Raw genomic sequence first — 26,345 nt, 5'->3', positions numbered from 1 at the left:
ATAACTGCGCAATCCTTAAGGAATGAATTCCTTCTGCATGCAATAGATATTCACAATGGAATCTTCCCGCACTGTCCCACCATTTGATCTCAACTGGGTCTCTGACAGAACTGACATGCATGCATGCATTAACTAACTGAACTCATAACTAGTTCCTCCAACTGTTGGAACTAATCTAACTGGACTCAGCTTAGTTAACTGAGCTAACTAATTACAACTCAAGATTACAACTCATCCTTATCTCTTTAACTAAGGGATAAATTCCTCAATCAAAGGAATAACTGTTGCATGTCCTCACACAGACTTCGTGTTTGGTTTTCCTCAACTAATTAACTCAAGATGAATTAATTAATTATTTTACAAACAACTGCTAAGATCAAATTCGAATTTTAATTCACAATTTTAGTTCACGGATTAACTAAAATTGGAATGTATCCTGAAATGCTATTTATAGCAATGCTATTTTTAACACTTTTATATTTAGCATTTCTTGTTGCTATTTTCAACAAATTGCACTAACAATAAACATATTAACTTAGTTTCATTAAAAAAATTGATTTCTCTTTAGACATATCATTTAATCTCATGAACCTTTTTCCTAGGTATTGAGATCATGTTCTTATAGAATCATTATGACATTTTGTTTTTCATAAGATCAAATTCTTGGACTTCTTATATATATTTTTCCTAAGGAATCACCCTTTTGAAAGAAATATATCTTCCTTTAAGCTAATCTTTACTTTGTTTGAGCCTACCAAACACCATTATTTCTTACTCTCCTCTCATGAACTAACCTAAATTCCTTCTCCTTTTCCCTTTTAACCATCACAACTTTCGAAATTTGTTCAACTTTCAGTCCTCCAATGATCTTAACATAACAATCAATCATATTCTTTTATTGGTTTTACATGTTTTCTTCCTCAGTAGCTCCTCAACTTTTCACTTTGTTGTCATATGCCTAACTTCTTGTCTTCCTACACAAAAACGTTTATGTTTCCCACATACACAGTTATTTTATGCCTACTTTATCTATTCTTTCCCTTCTTACCATTATTCCTACTTCACTTCTACACACTCAATACCTATAAAATCTATATTTTCATGTACATATAGGTAATCCTACATAAATATGAATATATCAATAATCACCTATATGTGAATCACTTATATGTGTCTATCATGGGGACAAAGAAAAACAACATTATCAATACAACTTATTTGTGTTCTTCCTATTGAGCATGCATCAGATTTGTTATTGTGTGTTTATTAATATGTTTTCATTCACAAAAATGTGTGTTTTACGTGTCTCAACTCATTTTGCATATGCATGATTGGGTTATTTCATAGTTTTGTAATAATGTTATCATCCATATACACAATTGCATGGATACTCTACTCATGTTAGCATTTATATTCCTTCTTTAATGCATTTTTTTCCTTAGTCACATATAACTATCAAGGATATGGAGAACATCGGTTTTTACCAAACATGGGTGGCTCATGTTCTTTCTCTTCTTACCTCTATTCCTACTTCACTTCTAGACACTAATTACCTATAACATTTACTGTTTACACACTTGCATGCATACTCTACTCATATTAGCACATTGGTTATCACTGAACATGTGCCCTTCTTGTTAATTTTCTAATTAAGAATATTAATTAAATTAACTCTATTTTATAATCATGTGTGACTCATGGTGCTTCAATAGTTAATTAAAGTCATATTAATTAATTAAACCAGTTTAATGGAGTCCCTAATTAATTCTATTTTATAATCATGTGTGAGTCATGGTGCTTCAATAGTTAATTAAAGTCATATTAATTAATTAAACCAATTTAATAGAGTCCTTAATTAATTCTATTTTATAATCATGTGTGACTCATGGTGCTTCAATAGTTAATTAAAGTCATATTAATTAATTAAACCAGTTTAATGGAGTCCTTAATTAATTCTGTTTTATAATCATGTGTGACTCATGGTGCTTCAATAGTTAATTAAAGTCATATTAATTAATTAAACTAGTTTAATGGAGTCCTTAATTAATTCTATTTTATAATCATGTGTGACTCATGTGCTTCAATAGTTAATTAAAGTCATACTAATTAATTAAACTAATTTAATGGAGTCCTTTTGAATGTGGGATTCATAGTTTTATTAAATATTATTATTTGTATTAAAGTCTTATTAACTCCACTAACAACCACTTTTAAAAGAATTAAATTATATTCTATATTTCAAATATAAAATAAAAATATACTTATATAAAAATAAATGTACTTACTTCATACTACATCCTTCCTAAAGTCATGAAAAGAAAGTTTAAAAAAATATACTATTTTCTACCTACTGACAAGTGGGACCCATTAAAGTCGCATAATTGCACTACCAAATTTGTCTTCCAAAGCGTTTGTGTGATCCGCATTGAAACATACTGAAACAAATTTGATACTGAAATTATTCACGCTTCCTTCTACCCTGAATAATATTTCACCATTGCTGCCGTGAGATGAATGTTTTCTGTTACTGTATTATTAAGTATTGTTATTTGTATTATTATCGGTCCGAGTAGCTATATAACACGATCCCCTTCTGCTTTATCTCCACCAATTCATATTATTCTGTGAATTATATCGACGAGTTATTGTTTTCTTTAGTTATGGCACGAGCGACCCTGTTTCTATTTCTGTTCGTGGCAGCCTTGTGGGCTTTATGGGTGAATGCCTCTCCTGCTGGATTCACAGACAAAGACCTGCAGTCTGAAGAAAGTCTGCGACTCCTTTATCATAAGTGGGTGCTTCAGCATGGCTCAACCAGAAATACATCGGATGAGCGATTCAAAATATTTGTAGAGACTGTGAAATACATCGACTCCGTGAATAAGAAGAATCTTACGTACCAACTTGGATTGAATCAGTTTTCAGATATGACTGACCAAGAATTCGCTCGGGCCATGAAATGCGTTAACAATTTCGGATACAGTGGAGACACGAGTGGAGACACGAGTAGAGTGAAGAATGCATCATTCGTGAGCCAGGACTTGCTATCAGATGTGGATTGGACATTGAGGTGATGAGTAAGTTTTTGAATTTAGAAACGGAAATGTGTGCCGATATTCTTGATACCCAATATCATTATCTAATATATATTGTCCATTTTTTTGGCCTTGCAGGAAGTTGTTGGGCCTTTGCAACTGCAGCTGCTATAGAGGGTGAACACCAGATAAAAACTGGAAGATTGTTGACCCTATCGCCGCAGCAATTGGTCGATTGCACTGGCGGAGGAAACGGTTGCCAAGGAGGGAACCCTCTCGATGCCTTCAACTATGTTTACTATAGACGGAATGGCATAACTTTCGAAGATTACTATCGTTACGAGGAAATGCGGGAACGGTGCTTTGACGCAACGGTACTAAGATGGATTTGTGCATTAAGATAGTTAGATCCTGTTGAGATGGAGTTTAAACGGGTTAGGATTTGTATAGTAGATTCCATTGAGATGGAGTTTAAATGGGTTAGGATTTGGATTGGTTTTATAATTTAAATTTTGAAGTGGTTTTGGAATTATTAGAATCATTTTCTTTTCAAACTAACCATATTTAAAATATTAAATTGTATGGACTCTATATAATTAGGGAAACAAAATATTTTGGAAATTTTGTTAAAAATTACTTAAAACATAACTAGTTTTTATAAACAACAATATATTATTTATAATAATAACTTCATGTAATTTGTAAGACCATTAAATCAATGTTTTGTTTTGTTTTTGATATAGCTTCCTCGGGGAGCAACTATTAGGAGTTTTCGAAAGGTCTATGGTGAAGCCGCTCTCGAACAAATAGTATTTAAGAGACCTGTAGTTGTAGGGGTAAAGTTTCTCGTTAACGCTATCAGAAGTTATCGGAGCGTAAGTGGTTATGATTCCTTATATTGTTTTTTTTTGAGAAAAAATAAAAAAGAAATGAATAATCTAGCAAGTGTAACTAACAAAATTTTGTATGCTAAATAAATAAAAATATATCAATTAGGATTAGAAATCAACAACTAATTATATATCAAGCCAAAACTAAAAAAATATGTTTTATTTAGGTGAACCCTATGGGCCAAATACCATGGGTCAAATAATTATTAATACCATGGGCCAAATACCATATTTATAAAAAAGATATAAAGAGACATAATAAATAAATAACAAAATAAATCAATTAGGATTAGAAATCAACAACTAATTATATATCAAGCCTAAACCCAAAAAATATGTTTTATTTAGGTGAACCCTATGGGCCAAATACCATGGGTCAAATAATTATTAATACCATGGGCCAAATACGATATTTATAAAAAAGGTATAAAGAGGCATAATAAATAAATAAATAAATAAATTAACGAGAGGCATGGTAAATAAATAAAACCTCTTTATACTTACTAATAGGTTTTATACTTACTAATAGGTTTTATTGAGGTGACCTTTATGGCCAAATACCATGGGCCAAATTATTATTATTTTTTTCTCGTTAAGACTATGCTATTCTATTATGTACAGAAACAGGAAAACAGTTATAGTCATGAGGTCATATTGCCAGAGGCCGAGGATGGCACTCTGGACCGACAGTGATCATAAAAACCACCCACGCAGGGGCTACACCATTAAGACAAATCACCCGCGCAGGGGCCCTACCACAGAGACAAGTCACCCACGCAGGGGATAACCACTGAGACAAATCACCCACGCAGGGGCACCACCATTGAGACAGGTCACCCACGTGGGGGCGTTAAACCATTGAGGTGCAGTAAGAGCAAAAATTGACATCCCACGCAGGGGCACAGAAAGGAAAAAGAAGACCTTCATCAGAATCCCTTGCATGGGCATTGACAGACCTTGAATAGTATATATCTCGAGCCAAACAGAAACAGCCAAAACATACAGTAAGCCATGGTAGCAAAAGTAGCAAGTAATAGGAAAACTTGAGCAGCATCTGAAGGGGAGAGCCTGAGCGAACGGACAGCTATTTGTCCGGCTCCTCCTCGATAATCCAGCACATACCTTCTGGAGCGAGTCCAAAGCAACCTTGTCCTTCTCTGAAGAAGGTGCTGCCTGAGTCAAAGGTGGAACGACAGTCGGCTCTGGGCTGCCCTCTGGCAGACCCTCAACATCCCTATTGCGCCAAATTATTATTAATACCATACAGAAAAAACATTATTAACCCTGATATTAATACCAATATTAAATATATTATTATTAAATCTAATATTCATATTAATATATTATAATATTAATATTATTAAATTTAATAGCTTTGGATTAATGCAATATTAAATTTGTTATAGTTAATATATATTAAAATATCATGATATATATTAACTCTAGATATATATGGGAAGGAAGAACAAAGACATAGAGTGATAGAGGTGGAGAGATAGGGGGAGTGACAAGGGAGAGATGGAGATAAACTTAAGGATAGGGGAGAGGAGAAATGAAGAGGGAGATGAGTGAGAGATGTAGAGAAGGGTAAGAGAGGGAGACACAAATATGGAGGGGGAGAGAGAGAAGGAGAGAGTGAGTGAGTTAGTGAGATGATTGAAGAGTGGAGAGAGAGAGAGAGAGAGAGAGAGAGAGAGAGAGAGAGAGATGGGATAAGAGAGAGAGGAAGGTAGGAGAGAAAGGGAGAGAGAGGCTAGATTAGAGAGAGGAATTGCAAGAGAGGAGGAGAGAGGGAGGGAAGAAGAAATACATAGAGAGTGAGAAGTGGTGGGAGAGGGAGTGACAAGGGAGAGATAGAGAGAGAGAGAGAGAGAGTATGCTTAGGGGTGAGATAAAGAGACAAAGAAAGAGAGATATAGAGAAGGGGGGTAGAGAAGGAGAGAGGGATGGATATAGTAACATAGTTGGAGAGAGAGAGAGAGAGTGATGGGGGAAGAGATAGGATTGGAGGGAAGAAAGAGAGAGAGAGAGGGAGGATTGGAGGGAAAATAGAGAGAGAGAGAGATAATGAGAGACAAGAATTGAGAGAGAGGAGGAGAGTCATGGGGGAAGAGAGAGGATTGGAGGGAAAAGAGACAGAGTGATGGGGGAAGAGAGAGGGAGGTAGGAGAGAAAGGGAGAGAGAGGATGCATGAGAGAGTGGACTTGAGAGAGAGGAGGAGAAAGGGAGGGAAGAAGAAATACATAGAGAGTGAGAAGTGGAGAGAGAAAGGGAGTGACAAGGGAGAGATGGAGAAATAGTGTGTATGTTTGGAGGTGAGAGAAAGAGAAAAGAAGGATATGTGGAGCGAATGTGGGAGAGAAGGAGAGAGGAGAGAGGGAAGGATATAGTAACAGACTTGAAGGCTGAAGAGAGAGAAAGAGATAGAGAGAGAGAGGATGTGAGAGAATGGAGAGAGGGAGGGAGAGAGATATGGATTTGTAGGGGGAGAGGGAGGTAAGAATAAAGAAATACAAAGAGAAATGTGGAAAGAGAGAGAGAGGGAGTGATAAGAAAAATGCATAGAAATGGAGAGAGGACAACAAGAGGGAAGAGAGGTAGAAGTGGGGGAGAGGGAGAAAATGGGAAGAGAGAGAGAGAGGGAGGGAGAGGAGGAGGGAGGGACAGATAGATAGATTGGAGAAAGAGCATGTATGTTTTGGGGGTGATATAGAGAGACACAGGGATATAGAGATATATATGGAAAGTGAAGAGAGGGAAGCAGAGAGAGATGGATAGAGGGGGGGAGGGACAAAGTGATTGATAGATATAGAGTGAGAGACCACATGTGTTGAGGGGGGTTGAGATAGAGATACAAAGAAGGAGAGATGGAGGAAGCTATATATATATATATATATATATATATATATATATATATATATATATATATATATATGGAGGGGGAAGAGAGGGAATAATATTTATTGCACTACATGCATTGATTTTAATTTAGATGTTGATTTCTAATGATATTTGATTTCTTGAACTAGATGCATTGATTTTAGTGTAGATGTTGATTTCTGATTTGATGTAATTGGATGTATGATGGTACATTAACTTTAAGCTGATTGGATTAATATTGTGCATTGATTTCAGTGTAAGCATAAAATATTATTGACAATGTACATTGATTTTTGTGTTATAGTAATTCAACCTATTAATATTCGAGAGAAAGAGGAACAAGGTATGATGTTTACTATAATATCTCGAGCTAAATATTTAAATGGTTTATGATTTAACTTGTCCTTTTCATATAATCGATATGGAAAGAAGACAAAAGTAACAAGGGTGACAATAAAAATAGTAGAAGAAAATAGTTTGAGATTAATCACCTATTTGTAATTTACTATATTCTTATTATTCACATTTTCTATCATTCAACACTACATTCAAAATTTTAATTTCATCATTTTTCATCATTAAAGTTATTCAAAATATTTATCATCTCAACAACCTAAGGTAACTATGAAAATTTAAAATTAGAATGACTAGATTAATCTGAGACATGTTTGTCATATTTGTCATATTATATTAATATTAGATGATTTTACATATTATTGATAAAATCAATCATTTGTTCATTAGATTTTATTTGGCCTCACACGACTGGAACCGGCTTAGATCCATGTTAAGTCCAGATCTATCAAGTGCCAAGAGGGATAAAATCTCTTGAGGTGAAAACCTTTCCTCAAGTTTTGCACTCAAAAACGAGTTTTTCACCTCAAGAGATTTGATTCCTCTCGTTGCTTGTTATATAACAAGCCTATGGGCCAAATACCACGGACCAAATTATTATTAATACCATGCAAAAGAACATTATTAACCCTAATATTATTATTATTATTATTAAATTTAATAACTTTGCATTAATACAATATTAAATTTGTTATATTATAATATATATTCATATATATATATATATATATATATATATATATATATTAAATCTAGATATATATGGGAGGTAAGAACAAATACATATTGTGATAGAGGTGGAGAAATAGGGTGACTCACAAGGGAGCGATGGAGATAAATTGAAGGAGAGGGGAGAAAAGGAATGAAGAAAGAGAGAGAGGGGGAGAGGAGTGAGAGAGGTAGAGAAGGGTAAGAGAAGGAGAGGGAGACTTAAAAGATGGAGGTGGGAGAGACAGAAGGAGGGAGGGAGAAGGAGAGAGGGAGGGAGATAGTGAGAGGATTAGAGGGAAGAGGGATATGGGGGAAGAGAGAGGGAGGTAGTAGAGAAAGGGAGAGAGATGAAGGATGAGAGAGAGGACTTCAAAGAGAGGAGGAGAGAGGGAGGGATAGAGAGATGGATTTTGAGGGGGAGAGAGGGAGGGTAGAAGAAGTACATAAAGAGCGATAAGTGGAGAGAGAAAGAGTGACAAGGGAGAGATGGAGAGAGAGTTTCTATGTTTAGGGTTGAGTAAAGAGAAATAGAAGGAGAGATGGATACAAGGGGGGAGAGAATGAGAGAGAAAGGGAAAGGAAGGGATATAGTAATATAGTTGGATATATATAGAGAGAGAGAGAGTAGGGGGTATATTGATGGAGGCAAGAGAGAAAGGGAGAGAGAGGAAAGATGAGATAGAGGACTTCAGAGATAGGGAGAGAGTAATGGGGCAAGAGAGAGGATTGTAGGGGAAAGACTAAAAGGGAGAAATAGAGAGAGAGAGACGGGGGAACAGAGAGGGAGGAAAGAGACAAAGAGAGAGAGAGAGGAAGGATGAGAGAGAGGACTTGAGAGAGAGGAGGAGAGAGGGAGGGATAGAGATATGAAGTGGGAGGGGGAGAGAGAGATGGTAGAACAAATACATAGTGAGTGAGAAGTGGAGAGAGAGATGGAGTGAAAAGGGAGATATGGGGAGAGAATGTACATGTTCGGGGGTGAGATAAAGAGGAAAAGAAGGAGAGATGGAGAGAAGGGGTGGGCGGGAGGGGAAGAGAGAGAGAAAGGCATATAGTAACGGAGTTGGAAGGTGAAGAGAGAGAGAGAGAGAGAGAGAGGTGGGAGAGAATGGGAGATAGAGGACTTCATCACCTCTCAAAGGAAGGACTTCATCTACCTAACACTTGCAGTTTCATAGAATAAGTACAAGATGATAGTACTATGACTTTACCACTATTTCCATTAGATAATTTACGAGCTCTTTTCTAACTTGTGTTTTTCTGAGTACATGGAATTGTTAAGCGTAATATTTGTTTTCAACTACTTGGTTCATAACTACTTGATATTATGAAAGTTATGGATCATTCAAGATCTATAGAGAAAAATGATCTATCTCTAGATGGTGTTTCCTGAATAGTGCGTTGAGCACTAGAGTAGTATATTTTTGTTTCTCATATATATATATATATATATATATATATATATATATATATAGGGATCATTCAAGATCTATAGAGAGAAATGATCTATATCTAGATGATGTTTTTTGAATAGTGCATTGAGCACTAGAGTAGTATATTTTTGTTTCTCTCATATATATATATATATATATATATATATATATATATATATATATATATATGATTCTCTCTCTCTCTCTCTCTCTCTCTCTCTCTCATTGTGTGTGTGCATTTTAGGATTTTAATGCTATTATATTAATTGATGGGGTCATTTGCACCAAGCTTATTACATAAAAATTAATAAAATTATAGATACTACAAAATATGGAAAATAAACAACCCTATCACCTTCAATTGTCATTTTATTTGTAGGAGATATGTTATTCATTTAGCCACTTGCTAAATTCAATTCAATCAACAAACATAGTGAAATTTATTTAATATTCAGATGTGATCTACTTACCACGGATATATTACTAGCGTTAATAAATGTTGCAAGGAATTGTGTAGAAATTCCCATTGTAGATAGCCTAATAATGCAATATAATAAAGCGAAATACTAGGTCTACTTCTACAACAAACTTTGCAGAAGCTTAATCAATTTGAGCAAGATCAAATAGAACACATATAATAGAGAATGAGAAATCATACACATGAAACATAGGGGAATACTCTAGGGAAAGCCTCGGCTAAAACCTTGATCTCTGTATTATCATACAAGTGAAAATAGTCTGGATTACACAAAGCCTTAGCTCAGAAGCTCTCCGGCTCTCAGTAAAATCCCTCAATACATCTCACTAGACTTAACTCAGTTAACTGGGCTAACTAATTACAACTCATCCTTATCTCTTTAGTTAAGGGATAAATTCCTCAATCAAAGGAATAACTATTGCACGTCCTCACATAGACTTCATGTTTCATTTTCCTCAATTAATTAACTCAAGAGGAATTAATTAATTATTTTACAAATAGCTACTAAGATCAAATTCGAATTTTAATTCACAATTTTAGCTGAGGGACCAATTAAAATTGAAATGTATCCTGAAATGCTATTTATAGCAATGCCATTTTTAGCACTTCTATATTTAGCATTTCTTGTTGCTATTTTCAACACTCCTTCTCAACAAGAAAGGGATTATCAGTCACCCCAATCCTGTCTCTGTGGAACTCGAACTTGCATTTTGGCAATGCCTTAGTCAAATTTGCATCTTGCTCCTTGGTCGAAACATACAACAACAACATGATCCTCTTCACCACACCAAGGATAATTTTAGGGGTGAATGTTCGCCCTTTGGTGAAATTTGGTCGAAACATACAACAACAACATGATCCTCTTCACCACACCAAGGATAATTTTAGGGGCGAATGTTCGCCCTTTGGTGAAATTAAGGGGTTTTAAATTTTTAGTGGGCGAATATTTTGTATCATAGTAAATTTTTACAAATCATCTCAAATAGCCCACCTTATTTTAAGGGAGAGGGTAAAAAAGGTAAATTTAGCCCTTGAAATTAGGACTTACAACCTTCCATTCGCCCATTTTCAAGAATAGGTTTTATTTAAGTGAATCCTATGGGCCAAATACCATATTTATAAAAGAGGTATGGTAAATTAATAAAAATATAAATAAATGAGAGGTATGGTAAATAAATAAAACATTTTTTATATTTACTCCATAAGTCACCTTATATACATGTAACGGTGTAAACAAATAAAAATATAAGTAAAGTGGAGGTATGGTAAATAAATAAAACGTCTTTTTATACTTACTCAAACGGTATGGTAAATAAATAAAAATATAAATAAACTAGACGTATCGTAAATAAATAAAACCTCTTTTTATATTTAGTCCATAACCCTTGTTCTATTTATGAAGGCTCAAGAAAGAGGTTTTATTTAAGTGAATCCTATGGGCCAAATACCATATTTGTAAAAGAGGTATGGTAAATTAGTAAAAATATAAATAAACTAGAGGTATGGTAAACAAATAAAACATTTTTTTATATTTACTCCATAAGTCACCTTATGTTTACGAACACTCAAAAAATGGGTTATATTTAGGTGAAACCTATGGCCAAAATACTATGGGACAAATACCATGCAAAAAACCATTATTAACCCTAATATTAGAATTAATAAAAATAAAAATGGCACATGGTATTGACCCATGGTATTCACCAAAATGGCACATGGTATTCACCCATGGTATTCACCTGGAATGTAGCCTATTTAAATGGGGGAATTAAACCAGCATGTAGCCTATGCTAAGATTCACTAGGACTTTACAAAGTTATATTATTTAGTGAAAGACTCGCCAAGATCTTACAAGATTTTATAATTGAGTAAAATATGATTTTATAATTGAGTAAAATATTCGCCATGCTTGGTGAGAGATTCGCCAAAAAATTATATATACATATTATATTATTGATAAAATCGCCTTCCATTTTTCCTATATACCATGGAGATTCGCCCATTTATTATATTTATAAATTTAGGGGGGGGTTCTTAAAATTTTCCCTGCACCACACAGTATCGAAGATGATAGTAACATATATCAATGTGCTTGGACCTGTCATGAAACACTATATTCTCAGAGAGTTTGATACATATATCGGAATAGATCACAGTTAGATCCATCATTTAACCAAACAATCCCACTAGAATCTTCTGCATCCAAATGGCCTCGCATGCTGCTTGACTGGCAACCATCTATTCAACCTCCACTGAGCTAAGTGCATCTAAGCTTTGTTTCCTACTGTACCAGGAAACTACAGCTGAACCAATTTTGAAGAATCCTCTAGAAGTGCTCTTCCAGTCTGATGTACTCCCTGCCCAATCAACATCCATGAAGCCTTGAAGCTTCACTCCCTCTGTCCGTCTGTACCACAATCCATACTGAGATGTGCCTCTGAGGTATCTCAACACATGCTTCGTTGCCTTCCAAAACAACTTGGTAGGTTGAACCATAGCTTGACTCGGCCAGTTCACCATAAAGCACAAATCTGGTCATGTGTTCACTAGATACATTAGTGAACCCACAAGCTACCGATAAAAAGTAGTAGCTGCTACCTCACCTGAAGTAGCATCCTCCTTCCTCTAGTTACTAGTTAGAGGAGTCTGCATGGGCTTGCACTTCTCCATATGGAATCACCTCAGTATCTCATTGGCATACTTGCCTTGAGACACAAATACTTCCCCATCCTTCTGCTACACTTCCATGCCTAGAAAGTAGTGCATGAGACCCATGTCCTTCATCTCAAACTCTCTTGCAAGGTCCTCCTTGTAAGACTTGCTCAATTGATCATCACCTGTCGAAATCAGATCATCAACATAAAGTACAATGATCAATGGCTTACCTTCTACCATGATGTGGTAAAGATTTGCAGCTGCTTCACTCTTATTGAAGCCCAACCCAATGAAATAGCTGTCGATCCTGGTGTACCAAGCATGAGGTGCTTGCTTAAGCCCATACAATGCTCGCTTGAGTTGGCACACATGTGACTCACGATTGAAGGTCTCAAACCCTTTGGGCTGCTCAATGTACACATATTCCTCAATCTTCCCATTGAGGAATGCAGTCATCACATCCATCTGAGGGATCTTCTGACCCATCAAAGCTGATAGTGCCAACATCGATCTTATATATGAGTACCTTGGTATAAGAGAAAATGTCTCATCGTAGTTGATCCCCTTGACCTGTGAGAAACCACGGGCAACAAACCTTGCCTTATGTTTCTCAACACTGCCATCACTTGCCTGCTTTACCTTGTAAAGCCATCGGGAACTCACCACTGACTTGTCCGATGGTCTTGGGACAACATCCCACACACTATTTTGAATGATAGAGTCGTACTCCTCTACCATATCATAAACCCAAACTGGTTTCTGCACTACTTCCTTGAAATAAGAAGGTTCAATCTCTACAAAATCCCCAATCAGGGCCATGTAACCAGTGTACCACTCGGGTGATCTCCTCTGTCTGCGTTGAGAGGATGGTTGTGCCATATTCTCTTGTGCATCTAGCATCAACCTGTCAGCTTCCCTTGAGAATTTCCACTCATCTCTTGAAGAATCTGCATGAGTGGATGTCTCCACTACCGGATCCTCTACATGCAGTTGCTCCGCATCAATATGAGGCTCCTCCTCCTTTGGAACTAAACGTTCCTCCTTTGCATGTAGCCTGAGCTCCCTCTCAAGTGATACTCGCATGGATTTCTGCTCGTCAAACTTCATATCTCTGCGCACCACTTTCTTCTGACTGGTAGGCAGGAACACCTGATAGTTGTGGGGTGTGTCAGTGTACCCCACAAGTATCCCCAACTCAGCTGTTGGATCTAGCTTCTTGCCAGCATCTTTGGTCACATGGAAATAAAGCAATGATACAAAGATATTGAAGTGACTCACATATGGTCGCTTCCCAGAAAAGGCCTACATTTGTGTCTTCATCCCCTGTATACGGTGCAGACTTCTATTCTGCAATATACCACTGTATTGCATGCCTCAACCCATAAATGACGTGGTAGGATTTGGTCATGCAATATCGCTCGAGTTGCTCCCACAATAGATCAGTTCTTCCTTTCAGCCACCCCATTCTGCTATGGGTTATGGGGTGTCGTCAACTCCCATTTAATTCCTTCTGTTATGCAGAAGTCCTTAAACTGTTGGGAGACATACTCTCCACCCTTATCGCTTTGCAAGGCTCTTATTTCTTTCCAGATTTTTTCCTTGCCAAGGATTTGAATTCAAAAAACTTCAAGAAGGTCTGATCCTTCTTTTGAATAAAGTAGATCCAACATCTACAAGAAAAATCATCAATAAAAATAACATAGTACCTTTCTTTAGTGGTGGAGGCTATAGAAAATCGTTCACATACATCTGTGTGGACTCGCTCCAGGATTGCTCCAACTCTACTGTCTCGATCCTAAAAGGAATATTTCACATACTTACCCAAGGTGCAACCTTTGCATGTATCCACTCGCTCCAATTTTCCTTGGGTAGTCCAGTAGAAATTTTCTACATGATCTTCAAGGCCCCGTGGTGCAAGTGGCCCAATCTTCTATGTCATATCTCGCCAACATATTGGTTCTGCACCACCTCTACTTTGGAACTCAATGCAGCACAGTCATTTACCTCCAGCTTGTAGAGATTATCTACTCGAATTCCAATTCGCTTGGTCTGTCCAGTGCCGATATGCCTCAGGAATACCTTTTCTTTACTAAAGACTACATTATAGCTTTTATCTTCTAGCATAGCAATAGACACAAGATTCTTCTTTCTACTCAGTACATACTTTACACCAATGAGGGTGAGAGGAGCTCCATGCTCCCTCTGAAACACAACCGTACCTTCACCTAAAACACAGTACTTTCCATCATCGCCCATCTCAATGCGCATCTGGAGATCCTAGGGTACTGAATAGATTCTTGTCACCTGCCATGTGGAATGAAGCTCCACTGTCTAGGTACCAAACACATCCCACCATGTATGAAACCATGCATGCGATGAGAGAGAAATCCAACTCAAACCATGAGGCTAGTGCCTCACCATCTGATCCCTTTGAGGATCCTTTCTTGGATTTCTTTTGTGGACAATTCATAGGATAATGGCCCACCTCATGACAATGAAAGCATCACGCTTTCGATTTGTCAAACTTCTTCCCACCATGGGAAGAACTCGATTTGGGATGGGACGCCTTCCCTTTCCCTTTCCTAGCTTTACTCACTAAAGCTAGATTTTCTTCATCATCTTGTTTTGATGAAGATCCATCTCTAGTGCTTCTTCTTATCTCCTCCTGCATTAGATTCGACAAAAGTCATTCCCAATTTGGCAGTTTCTCTCTTCCATTTACAGAGTCTTGGTAGCTATGCCAGCTGTTAGGAAGACCGAAGAGAGCAAGACTCACCATGGCATTGTCGCCTGTCGTGATCCCTACACTTCCAAGCTCATCCCTGCAAGTGGGGAGATTTGTCAGGTATGTTGAGATCGTGTCTTCCTTTTCACACTTGATTTTATGAAGCTTGTCTTTCAACCCCATCTTCCTCTGATCGTTGTTCTTCTGATATAGATCCTTCAATGTTTTCCACATTGAATACAGTGTCTCCTTCCCATGGAGGCTCGAGACAATGTGGTCTCGAACTCCCTCCAGGAGGATTCTCCTCGCTCTAGCCACACATTTCTTCTATTCCACCAATTCTTGGGCATTAGCTATTGTGGGCTTGGGGACTTCTTGATCAATGAATTCCTTCAAATTGTTTTCCTCTAATACCACTTCCATGCGATCCTTTCAGGCTATATAATTCGAGCTACCATCAAGGGCATACTCGAGTCTCAAACTGCTCAACGCCATTGGTGAAATTGAGATGTGATAAGAACTCGATTTCTATAATCAGGAACTTGAAACTTAGAACTTCTCCCTTCTTGTATGTTGTTCTTTGCTTTGATCCCTATGCTCCGATACCATGTAGAATTTACCACTGTAGATCACTTGATAATGTAATATAATAAAGTAAAACACTAGATCTACTTCTACAACAAAATTTGTGGAAGCTTAATCAATTTGAGCAGGATCAAATAGAACACATATAACAAAGAATGAGAAATCATACACATGAAACACAGAAGAATACTCTGGGAAAGCCTCGGCTAAAAACCCCAATTTCTGCATTATCATACAAGTGAAAATAGTCTGGATTACACAAAGCCTTAGCTCTGAAGCTATCCAACTCTCAGTACAATCCCTCAATACAGCTCACAGACCGAATAGACACAACATATGCATTCCCTCAATCCTCCAAGCCTCCTATTCCCTTGCACAACTTTTCTTGGGGTTCAATGATTGTGAAGTCTAGCCTCATACAACTCGCTGAACTCAGAGATAACTGCACAATCCTTAAGGAATGAATTCCTTCTACATGCAACAGATATTCAGAATGGAATATTCCTGCAACTAATAGTACATTGTCTCACCATTTGATCTCAACTAGGTATCTGATAGAACTAACATGCATGCATGCATTAACTAACTGAACTCACAATCAGTTCCTCTAACTGTTGGAATTAATCTAATTGGACTTAAATAATTACAACTCAAGATTACAAATCATCCTTATCTCTTTAACTAAGGGATAAATTCCTCAATCAAAGGAATAACTGTTGCACTCCTCACATAGAATTCGTGTTTGATTTTCCTCAACTAATTAACTCAAGATGAATCAATTAATTATTTTACAAACAACTGCTAAGATCAAATTCGAATTTTAATTCACAATTTTAGTTCACGAACTAACTAAAATTGGAATGTGTCCCGAAATGCTATTTATAGCAATGCTATTTTTAAAACTTTTATATTTAGCATTTCTTGCTGCTATTTTCAACAAATTGCACTAATAATAAACATATTAACTTAGTTTCATTAAAAAATTTGATTTCTCTTTAGACATATCATTGAATCTCATGAACCTCTTTCCTAGGTATTGAGATCATGTTCTTATAGAATCATTCTGACATTCTGTTTTTCATAAGATCAAATTCTTGGACTTCTTCTATATATTTTTCCTATGGAATCACCCTTTTGAAATAAATATCTCTTCCTTTAAGCTAATCTTTACTTTGTTTGAGCCTGCCAAACACCATTATTTCTTACTCTCCTCTCATGAGCTAACCTAAATCCTTCTCCTTTTCCCTTTTAACCATCACAACTTTCGAAATTTGTTCAACTTTAAGTCCTCCAACGATCTTAACATAACAATCGATCATATTCTTTTATTAGCTTTACATGTTTTCTTTCTTAGTAGCTCCTCAACTTTTCAGTTTGTTGTCATATGCCTAACTTCTTGTCTTCCTACACAAAAACGTTTATGTTTCCCACATACACAGTTATTTTATGCCTACTTTATCTATTCTTTCCCTTCTTACCATTATTCTTACTTCACTTCTACACACTCAATACCTATAAAATCTATATTTTCATGTACATATAGGTAAGCCTACATAAATATGAATATATCAATAATCACCTATATGTGAATCACTTATATGTGTCTATCATGGGGACAGAGAAAAACAACATTATCAATACAAATTATTTGTGTTTTTCATATTGGCCATGCATCAGATTTGTTATTGTCTATTTATTAATATGTTTTCATTCACAAAAATGTGTGTTTTACGTGTCTCAACTCATTTTCATATCCATGATTGGGTTATTTCATAGTTTTGTAATAATGTTATCATCCATATACACAATTGCATCGATACTCTACTCATGTTAGCATTTATATTCCTTCTTTAATGCAATTTTTTCCTTAGTCACATATAACTATCAAGGATATGGAGAACATTGTTTTTTACCAAACATGGGTGGCTCATGTTAATTTTTAATATAATTAAATTAATAAAATTATTTGTATTTTAGGAATCATGTGTGACTCATGGCTTTCGTTTGAATAATTAATTAAATTCACCTTAATTAATTAGTTTGACATTTTAGATGTTAGATTCATGGTTTTTTTAAGTATCATTATTTATATTAAAATCTCATTAATAAACACTTTATTGACCAAAAACCACTTCTTTTAAAATTAAGATATATTCCATATTTCAAATATAATATCAATATACATTATATTTGATTTCTAAATCCAAAAAAATAAATAAGCTTTAGAATTATTTCATAAACGTATTTACTTTTATTTTATTACTAAAAGGTACATCCTTCCTACTCAAATGAAGTTTTTAGAAAAACATACATTGTCTATGAACTTTGCACTTTGTTGCAATATACCTAACCTCTTGTCCTCCTACAAAACAATTGTTGACCCTATCGCCGCAGAAATTGCTTGACTGCACTGGCCAAGGAAACGATCACAACGGAGGGAACATTATCGATGCCTTCAACTATATCAAAAAAACAGGGCGAGGGATAATTGAAGAATTTTACTACACTTACAAGGCTGAGAGGAAAAAAAGTTGTGTTGCTCACAAAAATATTAGATAATAAAAAACTCTTGGGGAACCACATGGGGAGAAAATGAATATTAATATTAATATTAATATTATATATATATATATATATATATATATATATATATATATATATATATATATATATATAATATTAATATTAATATATTATATATTAATATTAATAAATTCAATAGTTTTGGATTAATGCAATATTAAATTTGTTATAGTATAATATATATTAAAATATCATGATATATATTAACTCTAGATATATATGGGAGGGAAGAACAAAGACATAGAGTGATAGAGGTGGAGAGATAGGGAGAGTGACAAGGGAGAGATGGAGATAAATTGAAGGATATGGGAGAGGAGAAATCAAGAGGGAGATGAGTGAGAGATGTAGAGAAGGGTAAGAGAGGGAGACACAAAGATGGATGGGGAGAGAAAGAAGGAGAGAGGGAGGGATATAGTGAGAGGATTGAAGAGTGGAGAGAGAGAGAGAGAGATGGGGGAAGAGAGAGGAAGGTAGGAGAGAAAGGGAGAGAGAGGAAGGATTAGAGAGAGGAATTGCAAGAGAGGAGGGGAGAGGGAGGGAAGAAGAAATACATAGAGAGTCAGAAGTGGTGAGAGAGGGAGTGACAAGGGAGAGATGGAGAGAGAGAGAGAGAGTATGCTTAGAGGTGAGATAAAGAGACAAAGAAAGAGAGATATAGAGAAGGTGGGCAGAGAAGGAGAGAGGGATGGATATAGTAACATAGTTGGAGAGAGAGAGAGAGAGAGAGAGAGAGAGAGAGAGAGAGAGAGTGATGGGGGAAGGGATAAGATTCGAGGGAAGAAAGAGGGGATTGGAGAGAGAGAGAGAGATATATATAATGAGAGGCAAGACTTGAGAGAGGAGGAGAGTCATGGGGGAAGAGAGAGGATTGGAGGGAAAAGAGAGAGTGATGGGGGAAGAGAGAGGGAGGTAGGAGAGAAAGGGAGAGAGAGGATGTATGAGAGAGCGGACTTGAGAGAGAGGAGGAGAGAGGGAGGGAAGAAGAAATACATAGAGAGTGAGAAGTTGAGAGAGAGAGGGAGTGACAAGGGAGAGATGGAGAAATAGTGTGTATCTTTGGAGGTGAGAGAAAGAGACAAAGAAGGAGAGGTGGAGCCAATGGGGGAGAGGAGGAGAGAGGAGAGAGGGAAGGATATAGTAACAGAGTTGAAGGGTTAAGAGAGAGAAAGAGATAAAGAGAGAGAGAGAGGATGTGAGAGAGTGGAGAGAGGGAGGGAGAGCGAGATGGATTTGGAGGGGGAGAGAGGGAGGTAAGAATAAAGAAATACAAAGATAAAGGTGGAGAGAGAGAGAGAGGGAGTGATAAGCAAATGCATAGAAATGGAGAGAGGACAACAAGAGGGAAGAGAGGTAGAAGCGAGGGAGAGGGAGAGAAGGGGAGAGAGAGAGAGAGAGAGAGAGAGAGGGAGGGACAAAGTGATTGATAGATATGTAGTGAAAGACCACATGTGTTGGGGGGGGGGGGGGGGTTGAGATAGAGAGACAAAGAAGGATATATGGAGGATATATATATATATATATATATCGAGAAAGAGAGAGAGAGAGGGGGGTGGGGGCGGGGAAGAGAGGGAAGAATATTTATTGCACTACATGCATTGATTGTAGTTTATATGGTGATTTCTAGTCCTATTTCATTGCTTGCACTAGATGCATTTATTTCAGTGTAGATGGTGATTTCTAATCCTATTTGATTACTTACACTCGATGCATTGATTTCAATGTAGATGTTGATTTCTAATCATATTTGATTGCTTGCACTAGATACATTGATTTCAATGTAGACGATTTCTATTTCTATTTTATTGCTTGCACTAAATCCATTGATTTTAGTGTAGATGGTAATTTCTAATGCTATTTCATTGCTTTCACTATATGCATTGATTGTAGTCTAGATGTTGATTTATAATCCTATTTCGTTACTTGCACTATATGCATATTTTTTAGTGTAGATGTTGGTTTATAAACCTATTTTCTAACTTGCACAAGATGCATTGATTTGAGTGTAAATGTTGATTTCTAATCATATTTGATTTCTTGTATTACATGCATTGACTTCACTATAAATGTTGTTTTCTAATCTTATTTATTTTCTTGCATTAGATGCATTGATTTCAGTGTAAGCATAAAATATTATTGACGATGTACAGTGATTTTTGTGTTATAGTAATTCAACCTATTAATATTCGAGAGAAAGAGAGACAAGGTATGATGTTTACTATAATATCTCGAGCTAAAGATTTAAATGGTTTATGATTTAACCTGTCCTTTTCATATAATCAATATGAAAAGACAACAAAGGTAACAAGGGTGACAATAAAAATAGTAGAAGAAAACAGTTTGAGATTAATCACCTATTTGTAATTTACTATATTCTTATTATTCACATTTTCTATCATTCAATGCTATTACATTGTCACTTTACATTCAAAATTTTAATTTCATCATTTTTCATCATTAAAGTTATTCACAATATTTATCATCTCAACAAACTAAGGTAACTAAGAAAATTTAAAATTAAAATGACCAGATTAATCTGAGACATATTTAGCATATTTAAAATATTATATTAATATTGGATGATTTTACATATTATTGATAAAATCAATCATCTGTTTGTTAGATTTTCTTTGGCCTCACACGACTGAAACCAACCTAGATTCATGTTAACTCCAGATCTATCAAGCATCAAGAGGGATAAAATCTCTCGAGGTGAAAAACTTTCCTCAATTTTTGCACTCAAAAAAAAGTTTTGCACCTCAAGAGATTTGATTCCTCTTGTTGCTTGTTATATGACAAGCCTATGTGCCAAATACCATGGACCAAATTACTATTAATACCATGCAAAAGAACATTATTAACCCTAATATTATTATTATTATATTTAATAACTTTGCATTAATATAATATTAAATTTGTTATATTATATATATATATATATACAAACTCTAGATATATATGGGAGGTAAGAAAAAAGACATATTGTGATAGAGGTGGAGAAATAGGGGGACTCACAAGGGAGAGATGGAGATAAATTGAAGGAGAGGGGAGAAAAGGAATGAAGAGAGAGAGAGAGGGGGAGAAGAGTGAGAGAGGTAGAGAATGGTAAGAGAGGGAGAGGGAGACTTAAAGATGGAGGTAGGAGAGAGAAGGAGGGAGGGAGAAGGAGAGAGGGAGGGAGATAGTGAAAGGATTAGAGGGAAGAGGGATATGGGGGAAGAGAGAGGGAGGGAGATAGTGAAAGGGAGAGAGATGAAGGATGAGAGAGAAGACATTAGAGAGAGGAGGAGAGAGGGACGGGTAGAGAGATGGATTTGGAGGGGGAGAGAGGGAGGGTAGAAGAAATACATAAAGAGTGATAAATGGAGAGAGAAGGACTGACAAGGGATAGATGGAGAGAGAGTGTCTATGTTTAGGGTTGAGATAAAGAGAAATAGAAGGAGAGATGGATACAAGGGGGGAGAGAAGGAGAGATAAAGGGAAAGGAAGAGATATAGTAATATAGTTGGATAGAGAGAGAGATATATATAGAGAGAGAGAGAGCAAGGGGCAAATTGGTGGAGGCAAGAGAGAAAGGGAGAGAGAGGAAAGACGAGATAGAGGACTTGAGAGAGAGAGAGAGAGTAATGGGGCAAGAGAGAGGATTGTAGGAGAGAGAGAGAGAGAGAGAGAGAGAGAGAGAGAGAGAGAGAGAGAGAGAGAGAGAGAGATGGGGCAAGAGAGAGGGAGGCCGGAGAGAAAGATAGAGAGATGAGGGATGAGTGAGAGGACTTGAGAGAGAGGAGGAGAGGGGGAGGGATAGAGAGACGAAGTTGTAGGGGGGAGAGGGATGGTAGAACAAATAGATAGTGAGTGAGAAGTGTAGAGAGAGATGGAGTGAAAAGGGAGATATGGAGAGAGAATGTGCATGTTTGGGGGTCAGATAAAGAGGAAAAGAAGGAGAGATGGAGAGAATGGGAGCGAAAGAGAGAGAGATAGGCATATAGTAATAGAGTTGGAAGGTGAAGAGAGAGAGAGAGAGAGAGAGAGAGAGAGAGAGAGAGAGGGAGAGAAACGTGGGAGAGAAAGGGAGAGAGAGGAAGGAAGAGAGAGAGGATGTGAGAGAGTGAAGAGAGGTAGGTAAAGAGATATTGAGATGGAGGGGGAGAGAGATAGTGATCCGGTATTTCTTCGTCTACCAGAATTATCAAAGATATTTTATTTATATGATGTTGTTAGACTTTAATTTAAAAGAGAATAAAATAATACATGTGCATTGCTTAAACAAGAGGAAACATGACAACGATAAACAAATCAAGAACACAATACATTTGTTAACAAAGTTCATCTAGTGTGGGATACATCTCTGGGCCCAGTGTCAAGATAGTGGAGACATCTTCATATAATGCTGGAAAAGGTGATGATGTAAATGCAATATTCTTTTTCATAACGAGTTCATATGCCTTCAACAATAGTGGCTTGTCTCTCCACGAGATGTTCTCCCTACAGGAACTCTCACTCAAAATGAGCTTCCTTCAACATGACAAACTAAAAAGATCTCATATAATGTGGCAATGAGTTTCCCCTCAACATAGTTACAGAGGGATCCAAACAACAATACATAGCATGAAAAGCTAATGACATCTCACATAATGTGGCAATAATCATCCCTTGACATAGTATCAAACAGGGATCTCGAGAATAATACATCATCTCAACAATAATGAAATGAAACATAACATGACTCCTTCATGTACCTTCACTTTTGAAGTTGGCCAACAAATGAAAAACTTAGTTACAGACACAAACTGCACCAATAAATTTCTAGAGTCAAGTAGTGTAAAATCGATTATCCATTCGTCAATTTTTAACACTGTAAAATCTGGGCCTTCAGGAATCTTTTAAATTCCCCATGATTCTCTAAAGATTTTTCTCCATGCACTGACTGGAGAGATTCCATTGAAATGTAAAATTTGATCTCACCATTGCAATCCTTGCAGAATTTTGAGTATAAGGTTGGCTACATTCTTACTCTGGCCAATTTCAGCCTCCAAGGGAATCTAAAGATTCCTCAAGATTCTTCAGAGATTCCCTGCTAATGGGAACCTGCAATTGTGCTGCTTAGATATAAAATATGAATTCACCATCACGATCCCTGCGAAAATATGAGAAAAATTATTGTAAACCTGATAACATTCTAACAATGTGAAAGTTTACATCCTAGGGAATATTTTTAGCATCTCAAGGTTCTCTACAAAAATATGTCTCGAAAAGCGTGCCAACATAGTTCCACCTAACCCTTGAAAATCATGGTTCCATTCTCTCTCCCACTCATGGTTCTTCCAGATAAGAATTCCTCCACCGTTGGCTTCCCCTCCGTCTGTTTTCTCTCTCCCCTATCAAATGGCAAAACCAAAGCTTATAAAGGGGTTGGGTGGCAAACTTTACAAAGCACCTACCCTTGGTGGATTGGTTAGGCATTTTGTTTGATGCAGGGAGGTCAGGGGTTCAAATCCTACCAACCACCAACCTTAGTATATAGTGCGGGTTTGATATCTTTTTGTTTCATATTAATACATGATCATTTAACATTTTTCTCGAAAATGGTCAGTTAAATAAAATATGTCATTGTTGGTTACATTTTACTCTATCTGGTTCTGGTAGTGGTGGGGTTTAACTACCCGCCACCATATATATGGTATGAGGACCATTGGGGTGGCATTATTTGTGGCCCGCCACTGCACCATTTTTTTTGTTTTTCCGTTTGTTTTTTATATAATATATCATTTTTTTGTTCTTGGTTGATAATAAGGTTTATTAGACAAATTAAGGGCTCAAAAATTCTACCATTCCAATGGCCAGATTGCGTGCGTAGATTCTCTATGAATTCATAGGATCATTATACCTGCCACTTGTCCAACTTTGACGAACCTTATCTTCTTCATACGAACTTGGATTTCAGTTTTATTCACACCGTTGGAATTATGGCAATGAGCACTACAACCTAATCCTGGTTCGAGAGAAATCTAACCACTTTTAATTTTGAGCTATTATAAGCCCTCCTTGACCTCTGAGTGTGTCTATAGCCACCTGTATCATTCCTCCCCACTGACGATATTTTGGTCTTGATAGGTCACCATTCTTTCTCCTTCACCTTTGACTTTCGGATCCATAAGAAACAAGCCAACACTTGCATCGTCTGCAAACTTGTATTACAATATTTTTCAAATTACATGCTTAACTACATGAATAATTACTACCCAAGCATCCCATACTTGTCATTTGTTTATAACACATACTCTGTGGTCAAGTTTACATCAAAATGGAAACAATGGCCCAGCTATAAATCCAAGGCCAAAACATCATTGTTTCTTCAAAAAGTGATGGAAAACACATCATCATTTTTATATTTTAAAATGAAACACATGATTTACAAAGTGAGGCCATGATAAGCTACCCAATCTAGAAAAACCATTTCTTACTCAACAAAGTGAACCACAATGAATGTGGTAGATTTTCTTGATGAACATTTTCACTGTCTAGTTTCTGCATGGGAATTTTGTCCTATTAAGGTTGCTCTAGATGGAGCCTCCAACATGTGGCTCTTTGGTGACCACCTATGTTGCAATGACTACAAAAAGTCTTCTTCCTCTAGACCTTCTTCCTTCCCTACTGTGGAGAAGGCCTTTCATGCCTCATACTCTTTCCTGCTGCTAGTCTCTTCAAGAACTCAAAAAACACCTGGTTATGTAAACCATAAAAGCTAAAGTGTTTTATATTCCATGATTTATATTCATCATTAACAAGCTTGTAATGAAAATTAACTTTAGAATAGTAAGACTTGTTATACCTTTCCTGGCTATCTCTTGTGCAATTATGGTGATGACATCTTGCCTCAGCTCTTCCTCTACAATGTGCACTGCCATGGGATGATGGTGATGTGTTCCCATCATTCTCTTTCCTCAACGGTTTCATCATTGTCTTGGAAGCTTCTGACACCTTTGAGCTTTCTCCTTCGGTGTATCCAAAAATCGAAAATCAAGATATTTTCATGACCTCCAATGGTTGAGTCATGCCTTGGACATTAACACTAAGTCCTCCTCCTTTGTACATCATCTTGGTAAGGAGTCTCATGGTAGTTCCTGTAATTGGCACCTCCACATTTCCAACAAAAATAACATCATGTGCAGATGAAACTAAAGAACAATGAACAATGTTTACCTCAGTTGTCACTTTTGGAATAGGTGATGTGGGATTCTATAAGGCTTCGCTTCTCTCTAACTTCTCCAAGGCCTTTGGCGTGGCTTGTAGCTGAAGTTGCAACTTCTGCTTCTCCTCTTTCTCTTATTGTAGAACTTTCCTTAATTCAGTATGCTATGCTTGAAGACTCTAGTCATTGCACTTCAATCCTTCCAAGAAATCTTCCATGGATCACAAATGAAGCTACAATCGTTTCTTTTCCTGTTTCTATTCTCATAGAAGCATCTTCAATGTAGCGTTATCTTCTTCAAGTCTCTTATTGATATCCTCATTTGAATGATGATAATATGATGAAGGCGATGATTGTTCATTGGAAGGTGTGGATGGAGCATCATTCTCTACTCTCTCTTTCTCCCATTCCTCATAAGCTTCATACATTATGTCCACCATTTTGGACGTCCAGAGCAAGGCCTCATACATTTCCTTTTCATCGTCCATTGATGCATGTTCAATTATTCACACTCGTAATTCACATTATTGATAAGACCACCCTGATACAAAACTTCATCAGGGACTTCTTCATCTACCAGAATTATCCAAGATCTTTGACTTATGTGATGTTGTTAGAATTGCATTTAAAAGACCATTAAAAAACCACATGTTCACGATTAAACAGGAGGAAAAATGAAAACGATTAGAAAATCATAGACACGATACATTTGATAATAAAGTTCACCTAGTGTGGGCTATGTCTCTGGGGCCGATGTCAAGATAGTGTAGGCCGCTTCATCTAATGATAGAAAAGATGATGATGTAAATGGAAGACTCTTTGTCATAAA

General features: G+C 36.6%; 1 protein-coding gene across 1 annotated transcript in view; it reads left to right on the top strand.

Annotated features, from left to right (window-relative positions):
- The first annotated feature begins 2,660 nt into the window (after nucleotides 1-2,660).
- The window catches only part of LOC149183634 (cysteine endopeptidase RepA-like), a 40,753-nt gene continuing 17,068 nt past the window's right edge, over nucleotides 2,661-26,345 (top strand). Inside the window, exons 1-3 of the mRNA XM_089415020.1 lie at nucleotides 2,661-3,006; nucleotides 3,174-3,409; nucleotides 3,779-3,910. Coding sequence (XP_089271146.1) covers nucleotides 2,661-3,006; nucleotides 3,174-3,409; nucleotides 3,779-3,910 — 714 coding nt within the window. The remainder of the gene's footprint in view (nucleotides 3,007-3,173; nucleotides 3,410-3,778; nucleotides 3,911-26,345) is intronic.

Source organism: Pinus tabuliformis, chromosome 3_2, assembly GCF_031772625.1.
Source record: "Pinus tabuliformis cultivar Carrire ecotype Pingquan chromosome 3_2, CPIR1, whole genome shotgun sequence".
NCBI lineage: Eukaryota > Viridiplantae > Streptophyta > Pinopsida > Pinales > Pinaceae > Pinus > Pinus tabuliformis.
Note: the sequence above shows the minus strand (reverse complement) of the source record. Positions and strands in the feature narration are given on the sequence as shown.